At 42.2% G+C, this 27,439-nt stretch overlaps 1 protein-coding gene across 1 annotated transcript; it reads left to right on the top strand.

The window, feature by feature from the left end:
• LOC108926221 (probable C-mannosyltransferase DPY19L3) lies at nucleotides 1-27,439 on the top strand. Its single transcript, XM_018738811.2, has 19 exons — nucleotides 1-45; nucleotides 2,371-2,486; nucleotides 4,890-5,017; nucleotides 7,842-7,932; nucleotides 10,194-10,315; nucleotides 10,514-10,659; nucleotides 11,176-11,299; nucleotides 11,769-11,903; nucleotides 13,203-13,334; nucleotides 14,384-14,485; nucleotides 14,676-14,749; nucleotides 14,907-15,065; nucleotides 15,687-15,812; nucleotides 18,547-18,658; nucleotides 19,001-19,057; nucleotides 19,285-19,367; nucleotides 24,678-24,810; nucleotides 25,384-25,542; nucleotides 27,239-27,439. The coding sequence occupies exons 2-19, from the start codon at nucleotides 2,384-2,386 to the stop codon at nucleotides 27,437-27,439; spliced, it is 2,187 nt and encodes a 728-aa protein (XP_018594327.2). The 5' UTR covers nucleotides 1-45; nucleotides 2,371-2,383.

Raw genomic sequence — 27,439 nt, 5'->3', positions numbered from 1 at the left:
CGTCGGAGCGGGGACGCGCTCACAAGACACGCCGGCGGCTGCTGGGTGAGGGGCCTGTGCTGTGAGCGAGCCGGCGATTGAATGAATGGATGAATGGATGAATGAATGAATGAAACGAAACGAAACGTGGTTGCGGTTTTTGCCGTCCATCCTGCCCACCTCCTCCTCTGAGTTCCCTCCTAATTTGGGTAAAACGGAAAAATAAGAATAAATAAAAACAAGCCGAGCGAGCGGACTGTAAGTGTAACGGACTGTTTTGTCCACTCTGACATAATAGCTCACAATCGAATCGAATCGCCGTCCTTCGTAAACTAAAAGCGCCCCGCGGAGAACTGAACTCTCAAGTGTCCGTGTGCAGCGAAGTGTTTCTGCTGTCCTCTCCACTCCCGCAGCCTGGTGTCCAGCACTGATTCGGAATAAACTAATAATAAAAATCGAAATATTATCCTTAGTGTGCACTTGATTGTAACTCTTGCTCCAAAACGCCGCGTCTACAGATACATATAAATAGATAGATTGATGGATGGATGGATAGATGGATAATAGATGGACGGATGGATGGATGGATAGATGGATAATAGATGGATTGATGGATGGATGGATAATAGATAGATTGATGGATGGATGGATAATAGATGGATGGATAGATGGATTGATGGATAGATGGATACTAGATGGATGGATGGATGGATAGATGGATAATAGATGGATTGATGGATGAATGGATAATAGATAGATGGATTAATGGATGGATGGATGGATGGATGGATGGATACTGTACACAGTACAGTACACAGTACACAGTGGCGAAAGGACAGAGGGTAACACAGGAATGAAGAGACATATAGATTTGTAGTGCAAACAATAAAATCAAAGCAGATAATTAAAGAGCCAGAAGTAGAGCACACACTTCCAAATAGATATTTCTTTCAAAATAGTTATGAACTTTTAATAATTATGGCTAGCAATGTGTTACATGTGTTGACATTTCTTCTGAAGTTTGCAAAGTACTACACAAAGGAACAAATGTGCTTGCATAAATAGAGTGTATGAGCTCAGCATTAGTGAATCATCTGTGGTTAGCTAGTACATTAGGAAATGACTCCCTGTTTATGATCTCCCATCTCCTTCTGTAGTACCCTTGATCAAGGTACTTACCCTGAAACGATGCAGTAAAAATGACCCAGCTGTATAAATGGATGCATGATTTCAAGATGCTTGTTTTTATACAACTCATAAGATAAGTGAAATTAGCCAAGGAAATTAGCTAAATACACATAATAATAAACAAAAGAAAAAAGCTAATAATAGAAATTGTTTTCATCAATAGTTTGTCTTGTAGAAATCGGTAAATTCTAAAGTTGATTATCTAATACTGTCAGTCACCTTGGGCAACAGTGTCAGATAAATAAAGGTTAATAATGATATTCAATTCAGTTTATTTTTATAGAGAGCTCTTCTTATGCAGTGATACAGAGCGCTTTAACACAGGCGTAAGGCAGGAAAAACGAACACATCAGATAAAGAAACATAGAAGACAGCTGACTACCGACAATCATAATTTAATACTTTTATAGAGCTATTAGTATGCCTGCTGGCCACGGAGGAAAGGAACAAAAACTCCCAACTGAAAATCGAAGGAGAAATGAAAACCTCTGGGGGTCCAAGGACCAGTGGCTGCCCACCCCTCCTGGGCATTCTAGATGGGAGTAACAGTTCTAAGTCAGTTTCGCACTCATAATGGTATTGTTGTATGGTATCTTGAATCCCCAGCTCATCATGGTACGTCTTGTCCGTCATGGCAGTTGGCCGTCATCTTCAGTCGGCACGGGGATGTATCTGTGACCGCCGGCCGACCTTCTCAGGTCTTATATAGGGAGATGATGCTCGCTAAGAATAAACAGTTAGTAATTTGTAACTTAAACACGTAAAGTTAATTTGCATTGGTACAGTGGCGGGAAAAACAAACACAGCCAAGTGGAATTACATTTCGAGGTGGAATCCCTGAGTAATAATAAGAATAATAACAATAATCATCATCATCATTATTATTATTTTGCACATTATTATGCACCGCTCACAATTGTGTATACACTTACTGGAAACCAATTTTTATTCACAAGGTGTGATCAAGTTTTATTAGGTGCCCTGTCTTCCCAGCTGTTCTGCAGCAGTTCCCAAAAATATAGGACACATGCAGTTTGTCCTGTACAGGTGTTGCCCAGGCTGTTCAGGTGCACTGACACTCTTGTCTTGTACTGTAGGTAACCAAAGACTTTCTTTGGTACTCTGCATAGTGAAAAGGGTAAAAGTAAAAATAAGTGACCCCTCTGAGTGTGCGTGAGCATCTTCTCTATGTTTTTGGAGCAGGTGGGGTACAACCATGGCTGCACTGAGACAAAGGAAGGGTGGCAAAGTAAAGGAATCCAGGCAAGAGTCCAAGGAGCCCGGTGTCGCTGGAGACATCACCCAAAAGATGACCTCAGGTTCACGGCTATATATTACATTCCTTAGTATTCTATGTTAATATAACCTGAAGGCCCCTCGGAGTTGGTGCACAAATGGTTCCTCATGTATTCTGTCTGAGACAGGCAATATGTACCCAAAGAGATGAGTTGTAATTCAAAATTACGGTTGATTTTTTTGTTTGTTTTTAATTTTCTTATTAAAATGCAACTTGTTTACATTTAAATCTATTTATTTAGCAGACATTTTTCTCCAAAGCGACTCCCAATAAACTCTATGTAGCGTTATGAGCCCACACACCTTATTCACCAAGGTGACTTACACTGCTAGGTACACTACTTACACTGGGTCACTCATCCATACATCATTGGAACACACTCTCTCTGTCACTCACACACTATGGGGGAACCTAAACAGCATGTCTTTGAACTGTGGGAGGAAACCAGAGCACCTAAAGACTTACACTGCTAGATACACTACTTCCACTGGGTCACTCATCCATACATCATTGGAACACACTCTCTCTGTCACTCACACACTATGGGGGAACCTAAACAGCATGTCTTTGAACTGTGGGAGGAAACCAGAGCACCTAAAGACTTACACTGCTAGATACACTACTTCCACTGGGTCACTCATCCATACATCATTGGAACACACTCTCTTTGTCACTCACACACTATGGGGGAACCTGAACAGCATGTCTTTGGACTGTGGGAGGAAACCAGAGCACCTGAAGGAAACCCACGCAGACACGGGGAGAATATCCAAACTCCACACAGCTTGTTTAATGAATATATTGACCATTTTAAAGACTGTACTGTGCTGGTGCACAAACCAGCAGATATAAGTAACCCCCTTTAAGTGACAATACACCCTTATTGCCAAGTAAAATAATAAAATGGAGCTCCCTGAAAGGACGAAAAAGTTAGAGCACTAATTTACCAAAAATGGGGAAATGTGGTGCCGGTCACAGGTTCATATCTTTTACTGTTCAGTATAATACAGTATGTGTTTTCCACAGAAGACACATTTGTTCTGATCTCGTGGTTCTGCTGTGTTAGATTTACTGTACTCATATCATGCTGATAATATCATAAAATATTCACCTACTGTTATTTATTCTTTTGTCGGCACAATAAGGGAGGATAAGGATCTAAAGGAAACGAATACACTGATGACTAGGTCAGTTTAAGATGAATATGAAGTATTGCTGATGAGGTGAAAATTAATGAACGCATGTACCTAAAATGAATGAGCGTGTCCAAAACATTTCCATCCCCCGTTTTCCACCTCCGCGGAGTATCGCTGTCCTCTTTGCTACTCTTCGTGTGTTTTTTTGCAAAAAGTGTCAACTTATGTAGTATGACCCAACTTTCATACCTTTCCTGTTTGTTCTTCCGAAGTGTATGGAAATGCTGACCAAACAGAATCTAAGGTGCCCTCAGTGAAAATGTGGAAAGCTAAATAGGTCTGTGTCCTTCTCAGTCACTTAATCACATCATAATGTTATTTTCTATTTTTTCGTGTTTGGGAAAATATCTCTTGCACTATGCTGTTTTGCTCTGTGTGTCTCGGTTTGGTTCATATTTGCATTATAGAGCAGGGACCATCTGTACTGTATCTTAATGATACTTGAAGTTCCCGAAGGGCTGGTACCAAATACGCCGCCCTGTCCTCAAGATTTTATCTCATTTTAAATTGTCCTCGAAGAAACCGACTGTAGACGTGTGTCTGACACGACTACCTGCTGTACTTACTGTAGCAGCATTGCGGTTATTTCACATGTGCCAAGGTTCATTGCGGCTGGGAAGGGTTTTACTACAGGCGGCAACTCTTAACTGATATGAGCTCATAAAGACTCCTTCCTGTCTGAGAGGTTTATATTGGAAATTGCGTGTCGGCGGTTTACATCATTTTGTTGTCCGCAGGCCACATTTTTACCACTCGTGGCTTCACTTTGAGGATGGCAATAGCAGAAGCAAAAATCAGGAACGCAGCCTGGGTGACAGCAAGGTTTTAGTTTCTCTAAGAGATAAGTTCACCATGCATGGATAACGGCTTTAAAAAGAATTAATCTTATTGAAACCTATTATGTAGGGTTTTCATATTCAGAATCAGCTTTATTGGCCAAGTATACCCGAGCATACAAGGAATTTGTTTCCGGTTTAGAGCAAACCTACAGTGCACATTCGCACATACAGGCTACATACCCACATACCGGACTAGGCATAGAATAATACGAGCATGATTACGGATAATGCCGCAGACAAGAACATAGTACAATGCAGACAGAACAGAGCAAAATGACAGAACACAAAACCATGCGAACATAACGCAACTAAATGACCAAGCGTATGCGTATCGGGTTGTGCTGCGTGAGCTAGGAAGTGTGTCAGTTTGTTGGTGTGACGTTTCTGCAGATACATGGACGTGGTGGACCGTGGCGTGGGTGGCCTTTAGGGGTCTGGTCGGCGTGCTGCTCGGCCTGCTGACGTGTGTTTACATGGCCACCCTGCACGAAAACAACCTGTGGTTCTCCAACATTAAGGTGAGATGGTGCCTCCTCCCCCTGGAAGACGTCCCGTTCTTTTTGCTTGGATCCGGAACCGACCTTCCTCCTTACTCATTCCCCGCTCCGTGGAGACTGCTTTGTACAATATGTATAAAGCGTAACATCTGAACTTTCATCATCTTTCAGCAAATACTTATTCCCACTGTGCTTATGTTCTTTTTTCTCTCGCTTCTGAAATGGATAATGCCTTTTCCAGGAATTATGCATCACGTGGTATTGGTCAAAGGAGATGTCAGAGCATTAATTTGGCTGGAATGTTTTATAAATTAAAGTGGCACCAGATTCTCTGCTGTTTTGTTAATGCGGAGTTTTTTTGACATTGCTGTTTTATTTTTCTAAGCAGAAACGGTAGTTTTTCTTATTTATTATACATACATTCATATATTCCAGTGTAAAACACATTTAGGCTTCCAGTATGGCTAAAAAAAGCCTTTTTTTCATTTGAAGTGTTGAGGTTTTGTCATCTTAAATGTCAAGGAAAGAACATGTTCATTGTTTTTACTGTGAATTGATGTACACCATGTTGTTATACTCCAGGTTTTAGGCAAAACTGCTGTGATTTTTACAAGCGGGGAATTCTAGCAACACTTAACATCACTCAGCAAATCACTCAGGGACCCTCTGACACTTTTCTGGAAACTCTGGTATTTGTGTGGTGTGTTGTTGCCACGGTGCTCATCCAGTGGTGGGTAATCGCTGAACCTGCACGAAAGTGAAATCACAGTTCAGGTAGTCCACGACTTACAATTTAGGACTTACGATTTATAACCACCTGGGCTTATAACGAGCATCACGTTAAATTTGCTGTTTTATTTTAGAGTACCTATGTTTGGTTGTACCTGCTGTATTAAAATATCATATCTCTTATTGTTTGGGTTTCAGTCAGTGTTTAGGTGTCTTGTCAATGATTGCTTTTTCTATACATAAAAATGTTTTATTTACAGAACAATTCCTTTGCTAGTCCATTGAAGTTCCCCTTTTTTCAAAGACTAACAAGCAAAAACATGATTATTCTGGAGGTGCAGAAAAGAAAAAGCGAAAGAAAAGAGTCTTAGCAATGAAAGCAAAAATAATAGTGCAGCATAATAATATAACCATAACACTACACTGTATTTATATTATTATTTTTATATTTCTATTATTTTCACATGAATTACAGTGTGTGTGAATTTTGCAGATAACAAAGCCCTATTATACAATGTAGCGTTAATGCATGTTAGTTCTTTATATATCCTGATGGTTCATATAATGCAATATAAGGTGCTTTATGACTTACAACAAGTTTATTGGAACGGAACCCGATCATAAGCCGAAGACCACTTTATGTGGAAGACACATCTTCATATTTGTGTTGCTTAGTTGAGTGTCGTTGTGAGCATGCCCCCCCATTATGTTATAAATTATTGTTTCCAGATGTGTTGGTTATGCAAGAAATAATATTAGTCTCCTGCAACATTTTAGGGAGAATACATAGATATGTAAAATGTACGGTGATCCCCATTGAGGGAGTTTATCCATTTTTCCCAGGCTTAGTAATATTTCTTAGTCACTTCTGCTTTGCACAGGAAGACTGCCAGCATTTTGGGGGTCTGTCTCAAGAAAAGGGATTATTTTATCATGAAAGAAAAGGAATGGGTTGCATTTAAGTCAAAATTTCTTCTTTTGGAAAACATCCAATCAGCAGCCGGTTTGTGGGGACAATCCCGGCCGGGTTTGCGGATGTAAGCCGTCAATTTACATTTACTCATTTAGATTACACTTTTCTCTAAAGTGATTTACAGTGTTATAAGGTGTTTACAATTTCATATTCACCCATTTATACAGCTGGGTAATTTTTACAGGAACAATTTAGGTTAAGTACTTTGATAAAAGGTATTGCAGCAGAAAATGAGATTCAAAGATGGGTCCCTCGAGTCCAAAGACAGCAGCTCTAAGCACTACGCCACCTGCTGCCCACCAGTTTAAGGGTTTGCAAGAGGACACCTACGCATACAAGCAGAGGGGGAAGAGGAAACCGGAGGGTCGTTGGGTCGTCTCCCAGGACTTGGTGTCTCTGGAAAGTTATGCGATGGATGGGCCGTCCGTCGTCATGGCAGCAGGGGCACTGAACGCTGTGGTAACAGGATTCTCGCAGTCCTTGCGTGTGTCCTCCACACACACAAGGTGCTTTGAAACCCGGGGTCCGTGTTGCGTTGTTATCATTTCCGGATCCGGGAGCTTTCGAGGTTTAATCCTACATTGTTCAAGATTGCGTTGGAAAAAATATGTTTAAAAACAGGTCAGATGTACATGCCTTTATTTTCCGTAGCACCACCTAATATTTAATTATGTTGGCCAGCAGATGGTGTAGTGGTTAGAGCCACCACTATGTTTGTACTCAACGGACCTGGGTTCGAATCCTACCTCCTGTTGTGGTTTCCTTTGACCAGGGTACTTAACCTGAATTGATACAGTAAAAATTACCCAGCTGTATAAAAGGCTAAATCATTGTAAGCAGCTCATTGATGTAAATTTGTAACTGTAAGAACTGAAACGGGATTATAACTTTTATACTTGCCAGCCGCAGATTATGTTACATGCAGTAATTTTTTAAAATAGTATTTCTCAATATTTAAGGGTAATAGCTTTAATCTTTCTTTATTCTCTCCTGAACCTAGTAATGCCCAGTGAAGTGCAAAATTATTGCTTTAAATTTAGCTTTTATGCCAAAATTATTGCTTTAAATTTAGCAGCGTTTCTTTGCTTTACTGAAGCAGGTCTGTGTCATTTTAACTTCTACTTCTTTCTGTCTGTATTCCAGGAAGTTGAGCGCGAGATTTCATTTCGAACAGAGTGCGGCCTCTACTACTCCTACTACAAGCAGATGCTGCAGGCCCCATCCGTACAGCGAGGTGCGGCCGTTTTGCTCCCATGTCCTTCGAGTACCATTAGCTTGTTAGGGCCTGTGGTGTGGAGCAGAGGTACTGTGTCCTTCGATAGCAGTAACTGCCGCGGAAATGATGTCTTTTCCCCGGCCGCTTTTCTGAACGCTTTTCATAATTACACCCCGACTTATTAAGTCTCTTTCGCTTAGAACCGCCCCAAGCCCGTGACTCGCCCTCATTTACCGTGGAACATTTACAGATACAGGGTCTTTAAATAGTCTGCCGGTCGGGGGGAGATACGCCTTCATCCACTTGTCTGCTTTTCATCACCACTCGTGTAAGAGTGGCGTGTTTTGTAACCCTGGAAACAAAACTAGTCTCTGAAGGCTCAGTGTGGTGCTGGTGCGTGGAGCACATCTGTGCACTCGAGTTCTACTGAACAGAGCACGGAGAATAAAAGCATAAGTGCTTTTTAGCATCTCTTGGTCAACATGGCGATGATAGCACAGGCTTTCTGTGCTGTGCATGCATGATCCAGATTTGTAAATGAGCAGACAGTCCAGTACGCCCTGCATTTATGCATTTAGCCGATGCTTTTCTCCAAAGCGACTTCCAATGTTAAGGGTGCAGTTATTACAGTTACAAGCTTACAATTTTTTACCCATTTATACAGCAGGGTAATTTTACTGGAGCAATTTAGGGTAAGTACCTTGCTGAAGGATACTACAGCCAGAGGTGGGGAATCGAACGTACAGCCTTTAGATGCAAAGGCACTAACACTACACTTCCAGCTGTCCATCTGTACCCAAATATTATTTTTTTGAATAAATAAAAAAATGAATCCGCAAATTATGAAAAAGTCACTTTATTTCAACATTTGAGGGGGTTTCATAGACCTTCATTTTCATAAAACATTTGATTATAACTAATATCTTATAAATGCAGATTTGGAAGGAAGCATCACTGTGCTTCCAACATGCCTACTTTATTATCTTATTTTATCATAGTTGGCTGTGTTTTGTTAAAATAGAGCATTTTATTTATGTATTGCAAAGCTACTATTATCTCAAAGTATTTTTTTAAATCATACATGTCATTCACACTAAATTGCCCATAGTGTGTGAATGGGTGAGTGACTGTGAGTATGTCTACATGGTGATGATCTGGGATAGGTTCTTTTTCACCGCAGCCCAGCCTAGGAAAAGCGGTTATTGAAATTGGATGGATGGATGGATATGTCATTCCCTGGAATGACCGGTGACATGAGTGTAATTTTTTCTCAAAACCTACTCTTTCTGCATTCTACATATATAATAGAAGAGAAGTGAAGTAGCATTGGTGAAAAATGTCAAGGAAACATCCGTAGGTGGAAAGCTTTCCCTAGTGAGAGTGTGCAGATCATCATCCTTGGCTGTGGATGCTGGGATTATCTCCACATCCACAGCTATTGTTGATGTAGCGTCACCTCAACCTTCCCTGCGTTCTCCCATCAGGGGTTGATTGTTCTCCAAGAGCAGTAGTAATACAGTAATGACATTGCAGAGCCTACAGGTTGACCTCAGGGCTTCAGGCGGTTATCTTGGTGGATGGAAAATATTGGCAAATGTTTTGATTAATCTGTTTACTGCGTTTAACAAGGCAGATTAAGATACAGCTTCTGTTAAATTGCATCTGTTATGGAAATTATAAATGCTTCGATCCCAACAGCTTGCATGAAAATGATTTCATAAATATGTGGCTTGACTGAAAAAGGGCCTCAGGATTGGGGACCTTTTCCTTTTCAAAGTACCTTCCTTCACACTCTACACATTTCTTGTGGAGCTTGAAAAACTCCTCAATGATGCAGGAGCAAATTTTTTGATTTTCGTCTCCAAGGTGAGGGCCATAGCTTTTTCCATCAGGGGAAAATGTCCTTCTCTGCAAAATAAAATCTTGTCTTTCTTCCATATATTTGATTCAACACTGAAAAAATGTCCTGAGCACTTTTCTGGAGTTTTACACAATAGTTGGAAAGCAGGGGTTGAAAAGAGTTGGGTGTGGAAGTGAAAGAATAAGCACAAAGAGGTCCTACTGCTGTGTACAGGGACAGGGCCGTGACTCCACCACCACACGGCATGTGCGTAATGCAGTCACTCCTAAACTTTTCAATCAACCCTTATAAAATATAGATACAGTTTACATAACTAAATTACCGTTACTTATCCTGGGAAAAACCAACATATGACTCAAACAAATTCAAGAAATTATTACTATTAATTAACCTTTTAATTGACCCGTCTTTTAATCAGGTCTTTTGGAGCTCCTCAGTGACAACTACACTGAATCCAAGAGAACTGTCAACCTCCTGCAGAGAATGAACATCTACCAGGAGGTCCTCCTCAGCATCCTCTATAAAGTCCTGTCCATCCAGGTAATCATCATGTCTCAGCAGTGTAAACAGGGTAAGATGCTCGCTGTGTCTCCGGTTCCGTTTCATTGTATGCCACTTTGGAGAAACACATCTGTCGAATGTATGCGCTTAAGAAATGCAAATGTAGTTAATTTCAGTGTCTTCATGGTCGGGTGTGTTTTGTCCAGTTTTAGTCCACTTGTGTCCTGACATTTGCAGGCATATCTGGAGCCAGTGTACTTCTACATCTACACAGTGTTTGCCCTCCAGGCTGTGTATGTCATTGCACTGTACATCACCAGCTGGCTCCTCTCTGGTTCCTGGCTTGGAGGTGTCCTTGCAGCATTCTGGTACATCCTCAATAGGTACAGAACCACCTAAAATCTTCACCTACCAAAGAGGTTACCAGTTTACTGTCTGGCTCTGTTTCCCATGACATTTCCTGTATAGTTACTTGGAATAATTTACTCATCTATAGAGCTGGGTTCCTTTTAGTGGAGTAAACTGGGGCTGCTGGTAGTGTAGTGGTTATAGCTGCTGCCTTTGTACCGCAGGGTTGCATGTTTGAGTCTCACTTCTACCTGTAATACCCTTAAGCAAGGTAAATGGTAAAAATTTCTCCAGTAAAAAAAAAAAAAACAGCTGTATAAATGGGTAAATATTTGTAAGTAGCTTAATGCTGTAAGTCACTTTGGAGAAAATCATCAGCTAAATTAATAAATCTAAATGCAGATTAGGGTATATATGTTATTCAGAGGTACTACGGCAGTTGGGTGATTGACCCTGCAAACTCAGGTTCCAAAGGCATCAGTTCTGAGCACTGTGTTAGCTGCGATCAAAAGTGCACAAGTTACATTCACTGTGTCTCTGTTTGTATGTAGAGTAGACACAACACGTGTGGAGTTTACCATCTCTCTGAGGGAGAACTGGTCCCTGCCCTTCTTCGCCCTCCAAGTGGCTGCCATCTCCTGGTACCTCCGGCCTCAACTGAAGCCTATGCAGCAGGCAAGAGATCAAGTTATCCCAGTAAATGACATGGTGGGAATGGTGTCCAAGCCAACAAATTAGTTTTTCTTCAAATTACTATGATTATTCATCGGACTGACTTTTCTTCAAAGTCTACATACAGTGATTTACTCATGTATACAGCAGGGTATTTTTACTGTATCAGTTCATGCTAAGTACCTTGATGAAGGGTACTACAGCAAGAGTAGGGTTCAAACCTGCGAACTCTGTTTTCAAAGGCGGGCGGCAGCTATAACCACAACATCACCTGCTGCCCCACAGGGCCCAGAACTGCACACAGTGTGTCATTGTTTTCCGCACTGCCTGCAATGTATCAGTGTACGTAGCTTAACGCTGTAAGAAAAGCATCAGCGAAATGAATGAGTGTAAACGTGGTTGATGCCTTGGGCTGCTGGTGCCACTCAAGATGTGCTGCTGATCTCATATTGTCACTGTACTCCCTGTACAGAAGGTGGCGTTGTGGCAGGTCTTCCTTGCCACCCTCTGCTTCTGTCTCACATGGCAGTTCAACCAGTTCATCATTCTCATCCAGGCTCTGGTCGTCTTCTCTCTGGACTGCCTGAATTTCATTCCGGCTAAACAGGTATCGTCCTGTGTAGATAATTCTCTCCATCCACATTTATTCACTTAGCAGACACTTTTGTAGCTCAGAGGAAACAAATTCACATGTCACAGTAGACAAAGAATACAGATGCAGAAAAACATTCTGAAAGAGCTTTCAGTTTGTCCAGTACCATGGTTTTTACTATATTACACGAGTAGCAGCCTATAAATTTATGGTGTTCAAAGCTGTAGTGTTTTTTATATATATATATGATACATGTGAGTGAGTCCTCTATCAAATTGTATAGTTTTCAAGTATTTGCTCTTATATATCCTGAGTTTTCTTAGCTTTACATTTCGGGGGGCTGTACCTGAGGAGCTCCATGTTCAAAGTAGGAATCTGGTCTAAGCTTAAATTTGGACTAAGCTAGGTTCCTGTCTTTGCAGTACTGGTAATATTTGTTATATTTACAGTTGAAATTAATAGGTGTGGAGGAGGATGTTCATAAAATGGTACATCCTTGTCCTTTGTCCTTCCGTATTGTCTAGGAACACAATCATTTCTCTTTTTGAATACGTGTAATTTTTAGACATTTTTAGTATTCTGACGTTTTCAAGGACAAAAGTATCTTTAACGAGCCACTTCAGGTCAATACATACCTGTCTCCACGGGAGCTTTTGAGAAACAGGATCAGAGCAAGATACTCTTTGCATTTGCGCAAATACAGCTTTTTATTGGTAGCTAACAATAACAGCACATTTTTTTTTTCCAAGTTGAAAAGGTCATGAATGAAAACTAAAGCCAGTCACCTTGATGGTTAGTTTGCTCGAGTGCAGGTGCCCAAGCTTACAAGCCACTTGAGCAGTGTTCTTGCATGACATGCAGCACAGAGATGTGGAAATTAGCAGTTTACACGCTATAATTGTTACCTTGGAGCAAACTGTGAAACGAGGTGGAAAAATCCATCGCAGGTGTTTGTGTGATGGATGAATAACACCAAGTTTCTCAAAATGTATTCTGCGCCATTTGTTTTTCCTTTATCGCTCTCATCACCTGAAGCGCTGCTGAAAACGGTGATGAGGATGTGAGCATTTAGGGCACAGGGAGGGATGTGTCACAGTGACAATAAACATTAACGTGATTAAAACGTAAGATTTTACATTAAAATGATGGAAGATGTGTTAGCTGTGTTGTATTTGTGGGCAAAGTATAATGTTATTGTTTTGATAATGCTAAGTAGGATACCGATTGTAGGAAATCACACCTGCTTCAGTATTGTCTGAAGGTGATGCTCACTTGCTGCAGACTCCATGTTATCGACCCCTGTCCATTCCACAGGCCACACTGCTGCATGTGGTTCAAGGTTCAAGCCTCCTGGTAGTCTGGGTCATGCAGTTCTTCAACCCTATGATCCTGGGGTCACTGGCATTGAGCTTCATCCTGGGAGCTCTGATCATCAAGCCTTTCCAGGTGAGGAGGGCCTTTAGCATATTGTTGCTGAAGACAGGGGCCGCTGGAACCATGGCTGGGCCTTTTTTTTTTCTTAGACTGGGAAAAGTTATTCATTTAGAATAGAATAGAATAGAATATACTTTATTGTCCCATTTCTGGGAAATTTATCTTTGACAACCATGACACACGGCCAGTGCACAACATTGGACTCACATGAAACAATACATACCATAACATACAATAAATTAAGAAATAAAGCAACAATCAAATATATTAAAAAACCTCCTGCATACCACTCTAAAATCTCAGTTTTGGAATTCTCTATTCAATAATTTAACCGCAGCTGGCACAAAAGAATTTTTATAATGATTTAGCCGACAATTTTCTCCAGTGTGACTTAGCCTTAAGTTGCTTATAATTACTTAACCGTTTATACAGCTGGCTGATTTTCACTAGAGCCATTTAGCGTCAGTATCTTATCAAGGGTACAACAGCAGTAGGTAGGATTCAAACCTCCAACCTCCAAAGGCAGTAGTCTAAATGCCGCACCACCCGCTGTCCTTATTTACTTACTTATGGGCCCTTACTGCTTATTATGAAAATGTGGTGTTACTGTCATATCATATCATTTCATTGCATTTGAATTTCTTATTAGGTTATTCATAAATGAATGGGTGTGACTAGGGGAATAAATTCATCTTACACACATCGCTGCTCAGTACCTTAATTTATCCCTTTCGTCAGGTTTGTCATCCATCAAATGAACAAATTCTTAATGAAGGTAGTTTATCCCTAATTTATCACAGAGCTCTTCGGGATACATATAAATCACAAGGCTAATGATTAACAGCTCAGATCAATAGCTGCTTCCAGTATTATAAACGGAGAGCAGTAATGTAGATATGATTAGTCCCGAGGGGACTCCAGTTGACGGAAGATGAGGATTCGAGGGGGCCTTGTAGATATTCATTAATAAAGGCAGCTCGGCGTTCGCCTCGTCTGCAAACCATGACAGAAGAGCCACCTCGACCATGAAACCCGTCTCCGTGTTTGCGTCCCTCCCGCAGAGGCTCCGCGGAGCGGGCGTTTTGCCGGCGCGCCTCGGCACGCTGCTCCTGCGCTGCCTGCTCGTCCTGTGCTTCACGTGTGCCATCAATTATGTAACAAAGGTGAGCGCTCCGACTCTGTCTGACAGTCCCTCGCTCCCGGGTGCCGTCTCCGACTTGTTAAAAACCCGCCCGCCCTCCACGCCTGGCGCAAAGCGTTCTGCCTCGCACCGCCGGCGAGGCGCGGAAGCAGAGCTGGGAATCCGTTTGCGGCCCCATTCAGCTGTTCTGCTGCGATCCGTTCCCTTTACAGAAAGCGCTGCGCCTGAGATCCGACGAGCACATTTATAAGTTCGTCAAGGCAAAGTTTGGTTTCGGATCCACCAGGTAGGTAGAACTTAAGTCACGTTCAGGCACGTGTGCTTTATTTTAACCCTTGGGTTGTGTTCCAGTCATCATTGTAAGAAGCATTCTGCCTTGCTTCCCCCTCTCCTTTTATCATGCGACTTTCACTTTTCCCTTCGTTTTCCCGTCTGCCTCACAGAGATTTCGACGCCAACCTGTACCTGTGTGAGGAGGCCTTCGGGTCCCTGCCCCTCGACACGTTCGGCCGCCTGGCGGGCACCCTGGTGCTTCACCCGTACCTCTGCGGCCTTTGCGTCTCCCTGGGGATGGTGGCATCGGCAGCGCTGAACAACCTGTGGTACAAACAGCCACCGCTCGTGTTTTTTCCCTGTCTTCAGGTGCTGCATTCTGCCGTAGAGCCGGCCGTCTCCGAGCCCTGATTTACACCCCGTTATACTGCACGCGTGTCCCTATCCAAGTCATAACCCAAGGATCGCTGCGCTTAACACGCTTTCTGAGCTCCAGCAACTTCAGCTTGGTCAGTTTTACTTTTTTGATTTGCATCACTCATAAATAATTCCTATCCTGAAAAACGTGTTAAACATCACGACAGCAGACAAAGGCTGACGGCCGGGGACTTCAGCACGCTCGCCCCAACTGGGCGTCACTGACCCGGATTGAGCGGCTGACTTACCGAGCCAAGAAAGAGAGAGAAAATGGAAGTGGGTGGCAACTGAAGGCCTCCCTCTCTCCTGCCTTTGAATATCTAAGCCCTGCGTTACGGCACATTCCCATGTCCTAAAATTGTGCTCCTTTTGATTCGCAGGAGTGAAATGTTGCTTCGGGCCTTTGGCTTTCGGCTTTCAGACGCACCTACCGTTAGAGCCTCATTTCAGTCATGAAAGTCAGCGTCTCCGAACACTCAAAGGACCAACGCATTTCGAATAATATGACTGCTTCGTGCCTTTTTTCGTTTCAGCGGTTGCAAAGGCTTCCGTTCGCAAAAAGTGAGGAAAGACGGCGATGCGGTCCATGTCCGACCAGATGTCGCGTACAACGTAGTGCACGCTGTCTTTTTCGGGATCCTTGCCCTCAGCACGATGAGGTGAGGTCAGATCCATGCACGTGAGCCTAAAGCTGCATCAGATTTGTGTTTCTGCTGTTCGTATTTTAATGTACCTGCTTTGTTTCAGTGTTGCTTAGAGACTGCGAAAAGCGATTACTTTTATATATGGTGAAGTCATGTGGAGTGTCAGTACACTTATTTGCAGTGATTAATTTACCTGAGGCTTTTCTCCAAAGCTGCTTACAATGTTAACCAACTTAAATTGATTTATACATTTATGGAGTTGGGTTATTTATTCATTTATTTAGTGCTTTGCTTCCAAGCATACTAGTACAAATTGGTATTCAAACCTGGGTCTTTCAAGTTCAAAAGTGACAGCTCTAATCACTACGCCCCTCGCTGCCCTCACATTACGGTTAAATGGTGGAAGGATTTGGTCGTCTTCAGCTTCGGTAACCCCTGAAATGCAGAATGTATGGTGTCGGTGTATAGATAATATGGCATGGTGGCACAGCGTGTAGCACTGGTGCGTCGTGGCTATGCAGGGTTTGTATGTTCTCCTTGCGTTCAGATGGGTTTCTTCCTACAATCCAAAGACATGGGCAGAAGAAGGCCATGGTAAACCACTCGGGTACCGTTTCCTACCACGACAACCACGTGAGATGTTGCCAAGAGTCGATTTTGACGCGACGGCTCTTCCCCATAAACTCAGTTTAAAAGCAGTAGGAAATACGATCGCTCGGGTTGCGGCCTCAGCGCTACATGGTTCAAATGTGGCGTGGAGGCAGCAAGGTCCTGGCCCTGTTCGCCTAAAATTCCTTCATGATTCATCCAAAGGGGTTCTTATAATTAATACTGGTCTGAAGGAGACGGATGCTGAGAGCTCATCAGGCAGTCCCACTGATTCCTCTTAAATAGGCTCTTTATTTCTTTACTTATTGCCTTACTCCAGTTCCTTAAAGGGCATTTTCATTTAAAGAGACTTGTACACCCATCTCTTGCATAACAGGTTATGCAGAATTTATTCTGTGAAATCACTCTTTTATGTGAATTCCCATCATAAGGGGGTCACTTTACCATTATATATTTTATCATTCATTATTTGTTTACCATTATTAAAAAAAAATAATCATTTTCCATATGAGAAATATGGCTCCTAAAATGAAACTTTGACCAAAATAAACGGCATTTTTCATGTGTTACAATGGTATTTTGTAACGTGTAACAAAGCTGGTGCCCTGAATAGTGCAGGAGGTTTTTGGCCTCTCTGTGTCACCTTTGGACTATCGCTTGTTTATCACATGTGACGGAAGTTTCTATCATAAAATCTGTTTTCATCATTCACCGTTAATATTTACATTCTTTTAGTTTATTTCTAAAACTTGGTACTGAATCTGCAGTTTCAGATTTGCCACAATCAATGATTGTCATGTGACAGAAAGTGGAAAGTATATACAGTAGTTAGATTTGTCATGGAAGGAGCACAACGCACCGAATAATAAGGTTTTCCTATGAAAAGTGGTATAGATTTTCATAAACCGCTCTAATGGTTTTTCATCGTATGGGAGACCTTTCTGCGATGGAAGGATGTGTAGAGTTTACAGTTTTATGCTGCTGTGTACACCTGGTCATTCGTGAAGGTGCTTGTAGAAATGAAACAGCAGTGGCCGTAGAACTGTCCCGGGGGTTATAAGTTAAGGTCATTAACCACCATGAGGTTCTGTCTGGTTTGGCTGCAAAGTGTTATGACTCTCTTTGTGTGGCGGATTATGGGCATCCTCATTCTGTCCTCCAGCCAGTTACATTGTCCTTGGACATACTTCTCCCAGCATCCATCGGTGCTGCAGCATTCGATGTAACTGGCCTACAGTGGCTGCTGGGCTGCCTTTTGGGTGAGGTGACCCGGTTTATGTCAGAAAAACCGTTATGGAACCAGACGGCAGTAAGCAGCGGCTGGAAAAGCGAACAAAATCCTCAGTCCAATGTAATTTAATTTAAAGCTTTATAAATTGATAAGAAGTGTGGAAGTGTAAGCTATGTGCATCACTTTGGGTAAAAGTGCCAGCTAAGCAAGAATAATGGCCAGTAATAATACAGCTGCCAGAACCTTTTACTGCTGGAGCCTGGCCCTGGGCAGCATGGAGCTGCTCGAACCCTCTCCGGAGGTGTACGCGCTCGTTTGTCGGAAACGCGCTTGAGTGTAACTCCTCAGACCACAGAGCACCAGTCAAAAGTTTGGGTACGCCGTCCAAAACTTGTTCCCCGAATGCGTCGCGCTTGCGCAGCTGTCGTTAAAGCAAAGGGCAGCTGTTCTGAGGCATATGGATCTGGAGACCGTTTAAATTTTTTTTCATTTTCAAGTATCTAGAGAAACTGGTATGACGTAAAATATAAATAAAGAAAGCACGTTCCAGCAAGTGTACTCAAAGTAATACCGCATGAAGAGCACCGCTCAGGAGTCGGTGCCGCTCCGGCCCTGCGGACGGCCGCTGGCAGATGGTGTTTTATGCTGCGCAGCTGTGCTGCTCAGCCCCGTGAAAGTTTAATTCTCGCTCTTTACGGTGATTTTCGATGTTTGTGACGCAGTTTGAACTCATAGGGTAGCCTTTCCTTTTCTCTTTGGCTCTGCAGTCTCCTTTGTCTTTCAGGTTCTTCATTTCGCTATAGTGGCCCCGGCAGTATTCGGTACACGGCCATGCGTCACGTCAGAGGACAGGACCCTTACGGACGCATTCATGTCAGTCCCCTTCATGTCAGTCCTTCCTACCTGCAGGATGAAGTACCTCTGGACTGGACACATGTGTGCCTTTGCTGCCTACAGTGTGTGCAGCTCCGAACTGTGGGAACTTTACCTAAAGGTGATCCGTTGCCATAGAAAATCGAAGGTAAACGGACGCGTTCTTGTTTGTTCATACGTGGGTTATAATACAGTGTTATTTTTCTTTTGTCCTTTGTAGGATAGAGTTAAATTAATGTACAGCTTGCCATTGTAGTAGCATGTTTAGATATGAAGACAGTAAAAGACAGTAAAAGACAGTAAAGTAGTTATGTATATGTAGTGGCAAAAAGACTGACAGTACTCTTGTTTTCGGTTGTGAGAAAACTGTAACGCATGTGAGATGAAAGCCAGGGGTTGTATTATCTCCCCCACTAGATGGGGATATGGTAACAATCAAACAAAGAGAAAAACTTCATCTTTTTTCTAATACTTTACTATTTTTTGTCAGGTAAGGCGGATTCAAAACGTTGTTCCAGTCGTTCTTCTGGCTTTCCTTTGTTACAAGGTATGTTTTTTTCTTTTTCAGTAAATATGTTTACACATGCATAGCACTTTTGGTAGCTGCATTATAACATAGCGGAGAACAGAGACTTATAGGTAATGTTCTAGTGCCCAGCTATTTTTCCATTAATCACTGATGACTGCATTTTTATTTGTTTTTTTATTTTCTTATGTTGTTGTACATAACCCGTTCACTCAAGGGTTATTTTCCCACTTTTTGTACCCTTCAAGTTCTATCCCAAAATGGTGGGGGAAATTTCCGAACTGCGGGAATTCTACGACCCAGATACGGTGGAGCTGATGACCTGGATTAGGTAAAATCCTGTCTAAATGACGGAAAATGAGATTAACTGCATTCTGAAGATCCAGTTCTGTGGGTGAAGTGGGGACAAGTGTGTGCAACTGCAAAGATTTGGATGCCGAGGCGCTCGGCCTGTTCCGTGTGTAAATGACCCGTGTTCTGACAGAGGCTCAGCCTTCTATGGAATAAAGCTCCCGCAAGATTTACGGCATTCCAGATTGAGGTGTGGAAGCCCGACACAATTTTCATTCCGAGAGATAACAGAGCGGGAGAAAGGGCAAGGTGCCGCTGTGAAATTACTCAGCCTCTCCTAAAGAAAATCCAATTTGTGTGACAGATACGTGTGTCGAGGTGCTCCCTAACATGCATACAAATCAGGCCTCATCCCACCTCTAATTATGTTCTAGATGAAAGAGTTAAGCAAGGATCCTGGTTCGTGTAACACAGGTTCTCAAAGATCCTCTCATTTCAAATGCAGATTATGCGGAATTTCAACCCCACGATAAAGAATCCAGGTAGGCCTATTGGAGCATCGTTTTCCATATTGGCCTATTACGCCGATCTTCTGAGAGCGGGGCGACAAAATGAATTTTAGTCTGATTAAACTTTGCTTTGTTGAACTTTTTCCATTGCAAGCAATTGTTTTTTTTTTTTTTTTTTTTTTTTCTTGTCAAGATTGCAAAGCGCAGACATCATCGCTTGTCATCATTTTGAACATTACCTGCCTCGCAATTAACTGTCGTTCTGTAGTGCCGTGATTAATGTTGCAACAGTACAGCAGAACGCAGAAGGGCCACGTTATTCTTCAATGTGTTGCCCTATTTTTGAATAATGAAGACAAATGAATCTTTTGTTTGCACCGAGAACTTCAGCAAAAGTGACAGCAATTGGTGGTGATGTACATTCTGTGCCCAAACAAAGACCTTTTTATGCCGTTTCGAAGGATTATTATGTTGCAGACGTCTTCGCATCCTCCATTTTCACATCCACAATAATTACAGCTGTTTTTTTTCCTCCAGATTTTTCCTAGCGCTATCATATTGATGTTGCTGCTGTTTCTAAGTTCTCGCCAGATGAGCAACCAGCGTCATGTTTGTTCTTTGCCCTATATGGACCATGTGGGGTTGCGATTGTTGAGTTGAAAAAAAAAAAAAAAACCATTAAATGTCAAACCAATTAGTCAATCAGGCAATCAGTTCAGTGGGCAAGAGATTGGTGCAAAAACTTGCTACCTCTAACTCATGTACATTTGATCTTGTGTTCCTGGGGGTATCTCTTGCTTTCCTTCTTCGGGGAAGAAAAGTCCTTTTTCGACAGTAAATGAGAGAGTGGACGGGATGGAGTGCAGGGTTGTCTCTGTGATTTTTGGTACCCCTAGGCAAGAATCAATCTGGCACCCGTTAGCCTTCTATATCTGAATTAATGATAGTACACAAACACACATATGACAAAAAGTTAAGTTTATTTTTATATATACAGTTGATACATACAGATTATGAAGGGAAAATAAAACTTGAATTTATATTTTATGTGACAACTCGTAGGTGAATATTATATATGCACACAACACAAACTTATACTTTAATGACTGAAAACTGAGCTTATTTTCAATACTGAAGTTTGTTAAGGGAACAAATAGATGCACACGATTTTACCGCATAGACAATTCTTAATAGAGTTGTCATTTGTCAGTCTTCATCCCACATTTCTTTCATAGAAAATGTCACATACAAAGTTGCAACGTTTCAAAGACATGGGGCGGTGATATGTCATACGATGTTTACATGTATAACACAGTAGATCTTCCATTTTCTATATTTTTTTATTGTTAAGCAAGACAGTTCATAATTTTTGGCATCATTGCAATTAATTTTTTTTTGGTAGCAACATTTGGTGCCCCCAAATTTTTACACCCCCCAGGCAATTGCCTAGGTTCACCCAATTACAAACCTGGCTTTCGTCCTCTGAGCTGTCAACACATTTAATCACATTGAGGCTGACTACTGTTTTTTTAAAGCTGGTTTTAAAGCTCGTTTTGGATGGCGTGCTTGCTGAAAAAATGTGGTTGGTTACAACACCATGCAGTGTTCTTATGCAGTTTGAAGGCATTTTGTATTGAAAGCAGTTTAAAAATGGTAACACAGAAGTATCCAACCATTCATTGTTAATAGCTACTTGTCCACTTTAGGGTTGTGATGGTCCAGAGCCTATAGGTATAGGGTGAAATACAGGGTGAGAAGCAGGGCTTACCCTGGACGCGATGCCAGTCCATTACAATCACACAAATTCACACACACACACACACACACACAAACCATGACAACTATATGGTGACCATTTCACCTGAAATACATGTTTGCCAGAGGAAATCGGAACACTTTCAGGAAAACCGCACAAAGACGGGGAAAAGATCCAAACTCTTAATGAGTAAATTGGGATCAAACCCACATCTGAACACACAGCCCAACAACACACTTTGAAGCAGCAGCACTACCTGCCCGTGCCGCCAAGTGTACAGTTATACTGGTGAAATTTGCATTACGGAATTTATATCGCGCACACGTAATGAGATATACACACGGGGAGCCAATAATGCATAAATTGTGTAAGACTCCAAAATATTAAGGACCACAGTCACATGGGCACAGCAAAAAATGGAATGACATTTTTATAAAATTAATCTACTATTTAATTCAGAATGGTTTAATCTGAAGGATTCAACTTTAATATTTGCTTATTATCTGTGCTCAGCCACTGTATGAAGTTAATGACCCCAAACAACAAGAGCCTCGGAGGTCAGGTGTCAGACCCATTATCCTGTCACCCATTGCTGGTCTGGCAATTGTTTCCGGAAACTGCTTGTGATAATATTATGAATTTTTGAAAGCCAGCTTTTGTTTTTGTTTGGCGTAAATGGATCATATGAACAGCCTTTATGATGTTATTGAGTGTTTCGGAAATTGTCTGGATATGCTGAATGTTGAGCCTGCTAAAAGAACTAATAATAAGAGTTACAACCCTGCTGTATTAACAGGTAAATACGCTAAACAGTATACCCACTGAACACTGTACATGACTATCAGTTTAAAAAAGAATAACGCATTCAGTATTGTGGAGGACATGGCCCTCCTAGTGATTATATAAATTAGGCTCAAACTGCCGTGACATGTCCACCTAGAGGAAGCAGTAAAGTTTCTGTACACCCAGCCCCTACGTTAAGGTGTCCTTTATAAGGAAAAACCACTACGACAGCTTATGAAAATGTATACCATTCAATGGGCTTGTGGTTCAGTACAGCGGTCGGAGAAAGAGGTCGTATAACACTTGTCCCTTTTGCTCTGTGACATTTCAGCCAGTGGCCGGTTTTTAAAAGAAACAATCGAGTCTCGGTTCACCGTAGTTGCTGTCTGACTTGAAAGGCAACCTTTCACCCTGGTACAATAGAGTTCAGTGAGGGGAAAAAAGTGTGGGCAATAAAGACAATTAATAAAAGAAAGCCCATTCTCCATATTGTGTTATTTCCACCAGAAGTTTTCGGATAAAACAAGCCGGTCAGTCAGTTTCCAGTGCAGTTTTCGGGCTTTTTGCAAGCTTCTGTAAGGGCAGCTCGACGAAAGCAAAGTTAACGTTGGTTCACAGACACCACGTTCACCCCGGATGGCTGCTGTAAGAGTCCTCAAAAACTCAGAGCAAAATGAGCAGAGGGGGCATTAGACATCCAGATGCTGTGCCCCACACCTGTTGCAGAAAGTCTTTTAGGATTTATGTGATTCTATTTCAAAAAGAAGAAAACAGCACTTCTCAGCGAAGCACTTTTTCAAAAAGAAAACTGCACAGCTGAAAACAGCAGCTGTCTCACAAACGCAATGACATTTAAATAAGACAAAAAGAAAATAAAAGAGACTTTGAACAGACACTGATATCCTCCATTCCCCAATAGAGAAAAGCTTCATAATTGTTCAGCTGGCCTTCAGGCCGTTTTTAAAATATGTTTAAAATGTCATGAAATATGAAAAACATCATAAATTAAAATGAACAATTTAGACACGGGGCAACTCGTTATTGATAATGAATAGATTAAAATATATATTAAAAAAAAGAGAAGCTAGAAATAATTTTGGTTCTTTTGTTGGGGCTAATAATTTTAGATTTTTTTTTTTTTTTAATCTGAAATAATGGTAATTCAAACCTTCAGAATGGGAATTCACCCGGCAGGTGATTAAATTATCTGTTATTTCAGGGATAGGTGTATATATTATGTAGCTTTTTGAGCTCTATACACCAGCGTTGCCACGTGAGAGAAAAAAAAAAGAGTTTGATAAGATAGAAGGCTACATAAAATAAAGTCTATAAAGTTGCACAAATTTTTATGAATTGTCTGAAATGTTTTAATGAATGAATGACATTTCTATTTAGCAATGCTCCGGCACCCTTTTGTGTTTAGCCTTCCTTTGGAGTCTAAAATTGCACACATCCTCGACAACACCCAGGCGACAGTAGCGTGAGGCAGCGTTCATCCTGCTTTACCCCTTGCCTCTCCCGCAGCCAAATTAATTAAGCGGCCTTTTGTTGCCGAGGGGATGCTTCTTCTGCTTTCGAATCAAAGTTCCCAGGGAGCTGAATCCGCCGATCGTGACCCAGAGCGCCCAGCAAAGTTCGCTCTAATGAAAGAAGGGAAAATTACAGTGAACGTTCCACGGTGGGCTGGAATAACTCCTGTCTGGCGCGATTCGCTGTCTTCGGCAAACGCGCACAAAGCATGCCTTCATGATGTTTTGTTTTTTACTTCACTAAGTTGTGTCATTTGCAACAATGTCCTTGAAATCATGCTGCAGCAAAACATTTTAATGGCTTGTTTTGTGAAGGAAAATATGAAACGGTTACCGCTACAGTAAATCCATCTTGACTAGTAAATTAAAAACATGAAAATGAATGTTGTCATGATGACCTGTGTCGGGCTTATCGGTACATATATTTTCTGCCTTCGTGTGGGTAGGACTTGTAATGTCAGCAAATCATCTGTACTGCACTCTATGCTTGAGGTAATGAAACCCTTATGCGTTTACATGTATTCATTTGACTTATGCTTTTCTCCAAGGGAACCGGCAGTGTTAAGCTACTTACATTCATTCACCTTTTTGTATAACATGGTCATTTTTACTGGAGCAATTCATGGTGAATACCTTTGTGAGGGGTACTACAGCCAGATGAAGAAATGTTAGTGAGAAAGCACAAAATGCTAAGTGTGTGTGGCTTAGCCCGTATGCAAAGGTGGTAAGGCTCTGACAGCGTTTTTATTTTCTTTTTCATCCTGTGTTTGAAGCTCTAAGACGCCCAAAAAGGCCGTGTTTGCTGGGAGCATGCAGCTGCTGGCTGGGATCAAGCTGTGCACAGGGAGGGTCCTCACCAACCACCCTCACTACGAGGACCAGGCACTCAGGGAGAGGACCCGCCAGGTGGGCCTTTCCTGCTCCTGTGGGGTGCGGTCTAGAAGGGTACGAGGAATCTGATACCGGTGGCAGCCATTCTCATTGCCGTGCCTTATCTGCCATTTGGTTGAATCCAGGCCTGCGTGTTTTGTGGTCGAATCCCTTTCAGTGGACTTAGGCTGTTCTCATGCACCCAGCTCAAATGATAATACTGTATAGTAGCATTGTTATGTTTTTTTTTTTTTTTTACTCGGTGATGTGGAAGCTGGGCAGTCTGGAGGTTCATGTAGCATATCATTTCTGCTCTGTCTGTGAAAGCCAGCCGAGCATGATAATGGGTTGTAGGGAAAGGTGGAAGTCTTGGGTCTGGGATGCGAGTGGCTCCGGCCTTTGTGGGAAGGTGCAGCTTCCGCATCGGAGCACCGTGTTAGAAAATGGTAAATGACAACTTGTAGCAATCTCAGCTTCCTTCTTCACCTTCTGCATGATAGTGGACTGATAGAGAGAAGGACAAAACGCAGTACAAGTCCCAAAGCTGCACCGGTTTCCATGGAACGGGAGACTGATTAATGGTGCCGCGTCCGCACGTCCCCCCTGCAGGTGTATCAGATCTACGCGCGACGGTCGCCTGAGGACGTGCACCGCGGCCTGCGTGCGGCGGGGGCGGACTACGCGGTCCTGGAGGACAGCATTTGCCACGAGAGGAGACACCGACGCGGATGCCGGCTGCGCGACCTCCTGGACGCCGCCAACGGGCACGTGGGTGTCTCCTGGAGCCGGGCCTCTGATCTGCAGTGCGTGTGGCGTGTGCTGGCGTGTGGGCGGGTGTGTGTGCTCGCGTGGATCCGTGAGCAGTCTCTGTTAATCAAATGAGATTGCCTGTCAGCCGCTGTCACTCAGCAGCGCTTCAAAGAAGGAGGGCAATGAAGGCGCTCAATTACAGGCAGGAAAAGACTTGTTTCTGATCTCCCAGGCAAAGGTGGGGAATGAAGCCAAATGAGATGCCTTTTGTTTTTATTTTTACTTTAACTTTACTCTTCACGTGGTGAACAATGCTCCTCGCTTGTTATTTTGATTTTCCAATGACGGGCCTCAGTGATCTCTCTCACTGAAACCCTCAGCCTTTTCATATGTGAATGAGGACCGCATCCTCCATGCAGTTAAAAAGTCTAGAAGTGGCCCAGGACCACCTGCAGCCCCGATGTGGAAAAGATAGTAATACTGTGTCTTTAAGCTACACTTATTCAGTTGTGATATACAAAGTATTGTATCCATCCACGGTATAAAACACGAATGAGTTTTACAGTTTTATATTTTTTTACTTATTTTTTAAGTACCAACAGAACTGGGACACAGCGGCATAGAAACCATCTATCAGGAAATTGCAAATATGTACAGATACAAAATACAATACAAGGGCAAAAAGTTGCAATATTCAGCAGTCATGAAACACTCTCTAAAATGTTTAGAAGGGCAATAGGGTATTTCAGAATTCATCTGAATTGTCATGCAGTTCATATGTTCTTTTTTAGTGGAAGGAAGTTATACATGTGAGTCAAAAAGTTTTTGTAGAGTGAGCTTCACGTGTGGGCCACAGCAGTGAAATACATTTAAGGTGAAGGAAAACAGCATTTAGGTTGAAACTTAATAGCAACATACAACTGGGGGAAAAAATCTAAATTTTTGATGAAATGTTTTTCAAAAGATGGGGGGCGCGGTGGCACAATGGGTTGGACCGGGTCCTGCTCTCCAGTGGGTCTGGGGTTCGAGTCCCGCTTGGGGTGCCTTGTGACGGACTGGTGTCCCGTCCTGGGTGTGTCCCCTCCCCCTCCGGCCTTACGCCCTGAGTTGCCGGGTTAGGCTCCGGTTCCCCGCGACCCCGTATGGGACAAGCGGTTCCGAAAATGTGTGTGTGTATGTGTGTTTTTCAAAAGTTGAATGAATACCATGCCAGTAAGCTTGTGCCCATTGCAATTCCAGAATAAATGTATCATTTTATTTCTAACAAGACATTAAAGAAAACAATGCTTTGCCACTGTGATACAACACATCATAACCTTGCTTCAGGAATGTATGAGTTTGCTTAAGTCCTTGGTCTTCCTACACAGTGACTGGAAGTTACACATTTGCTGGTGGAAACACTTTTTTGAATCTCAGACTTTTATTGTACCAAAATCTTTGTCTGCTATTTGCAGCTGCCCTTGTCGTTTTTTATTAATAATTTCATCAAGGTTTTAATTTTGCAGTACGTAGCATAGGTAGCATATTGATTTGTCATTAAGGTGTTGTATAGTGTATCAACCTGTTTAGTTCTGGTTGGGGGAGAAATACCTCCATTGTACTTCCGAGAGATGGATAAAAAATATATCCTGTTCGGGATAAAATCTCCTTTAGGCAGTGTACTGTTTATTATATTGATCAATAGAAATGCAAGATGATTTTTTTCTCATCTCAGATTATGGATGGTCCAGGAGGTAATGACCCAGACTTGGTCCCAGCTCCTTATCCTCGTTTCTGTGAGGAGATCAAGAAGGACAGCGCTGCATATGCCCGCCTCTTCATCCGGGTCTTCCAGAATAAGACCTTCCATGTGTACAAACTGACCAAAGGTAAGAAGAGCAGCAAGAACAACAGGGTCAGCAGCATTGATGCATAG

This window comes from Scleropages formosus, chromosome 7 (genome assembly GCF_900964775.1).
Source record: "Scleropages formosus chromosome 7, fSclFor1.1, whole genome shotgun sequence".
Taxonomy (NCBI): domain Eukaryota; kingdom Metazoa; phylum Chordata; class Actinopteri; order Osteoglossiformes; family Osteoglossidae; genus Scleropages; species Scleropages formosus.
The sequence above is the reverse complement of the archived record's forward strand: the minus strand, read 5'-3'. Positions and strand labels throughout refer to the sequence as shown.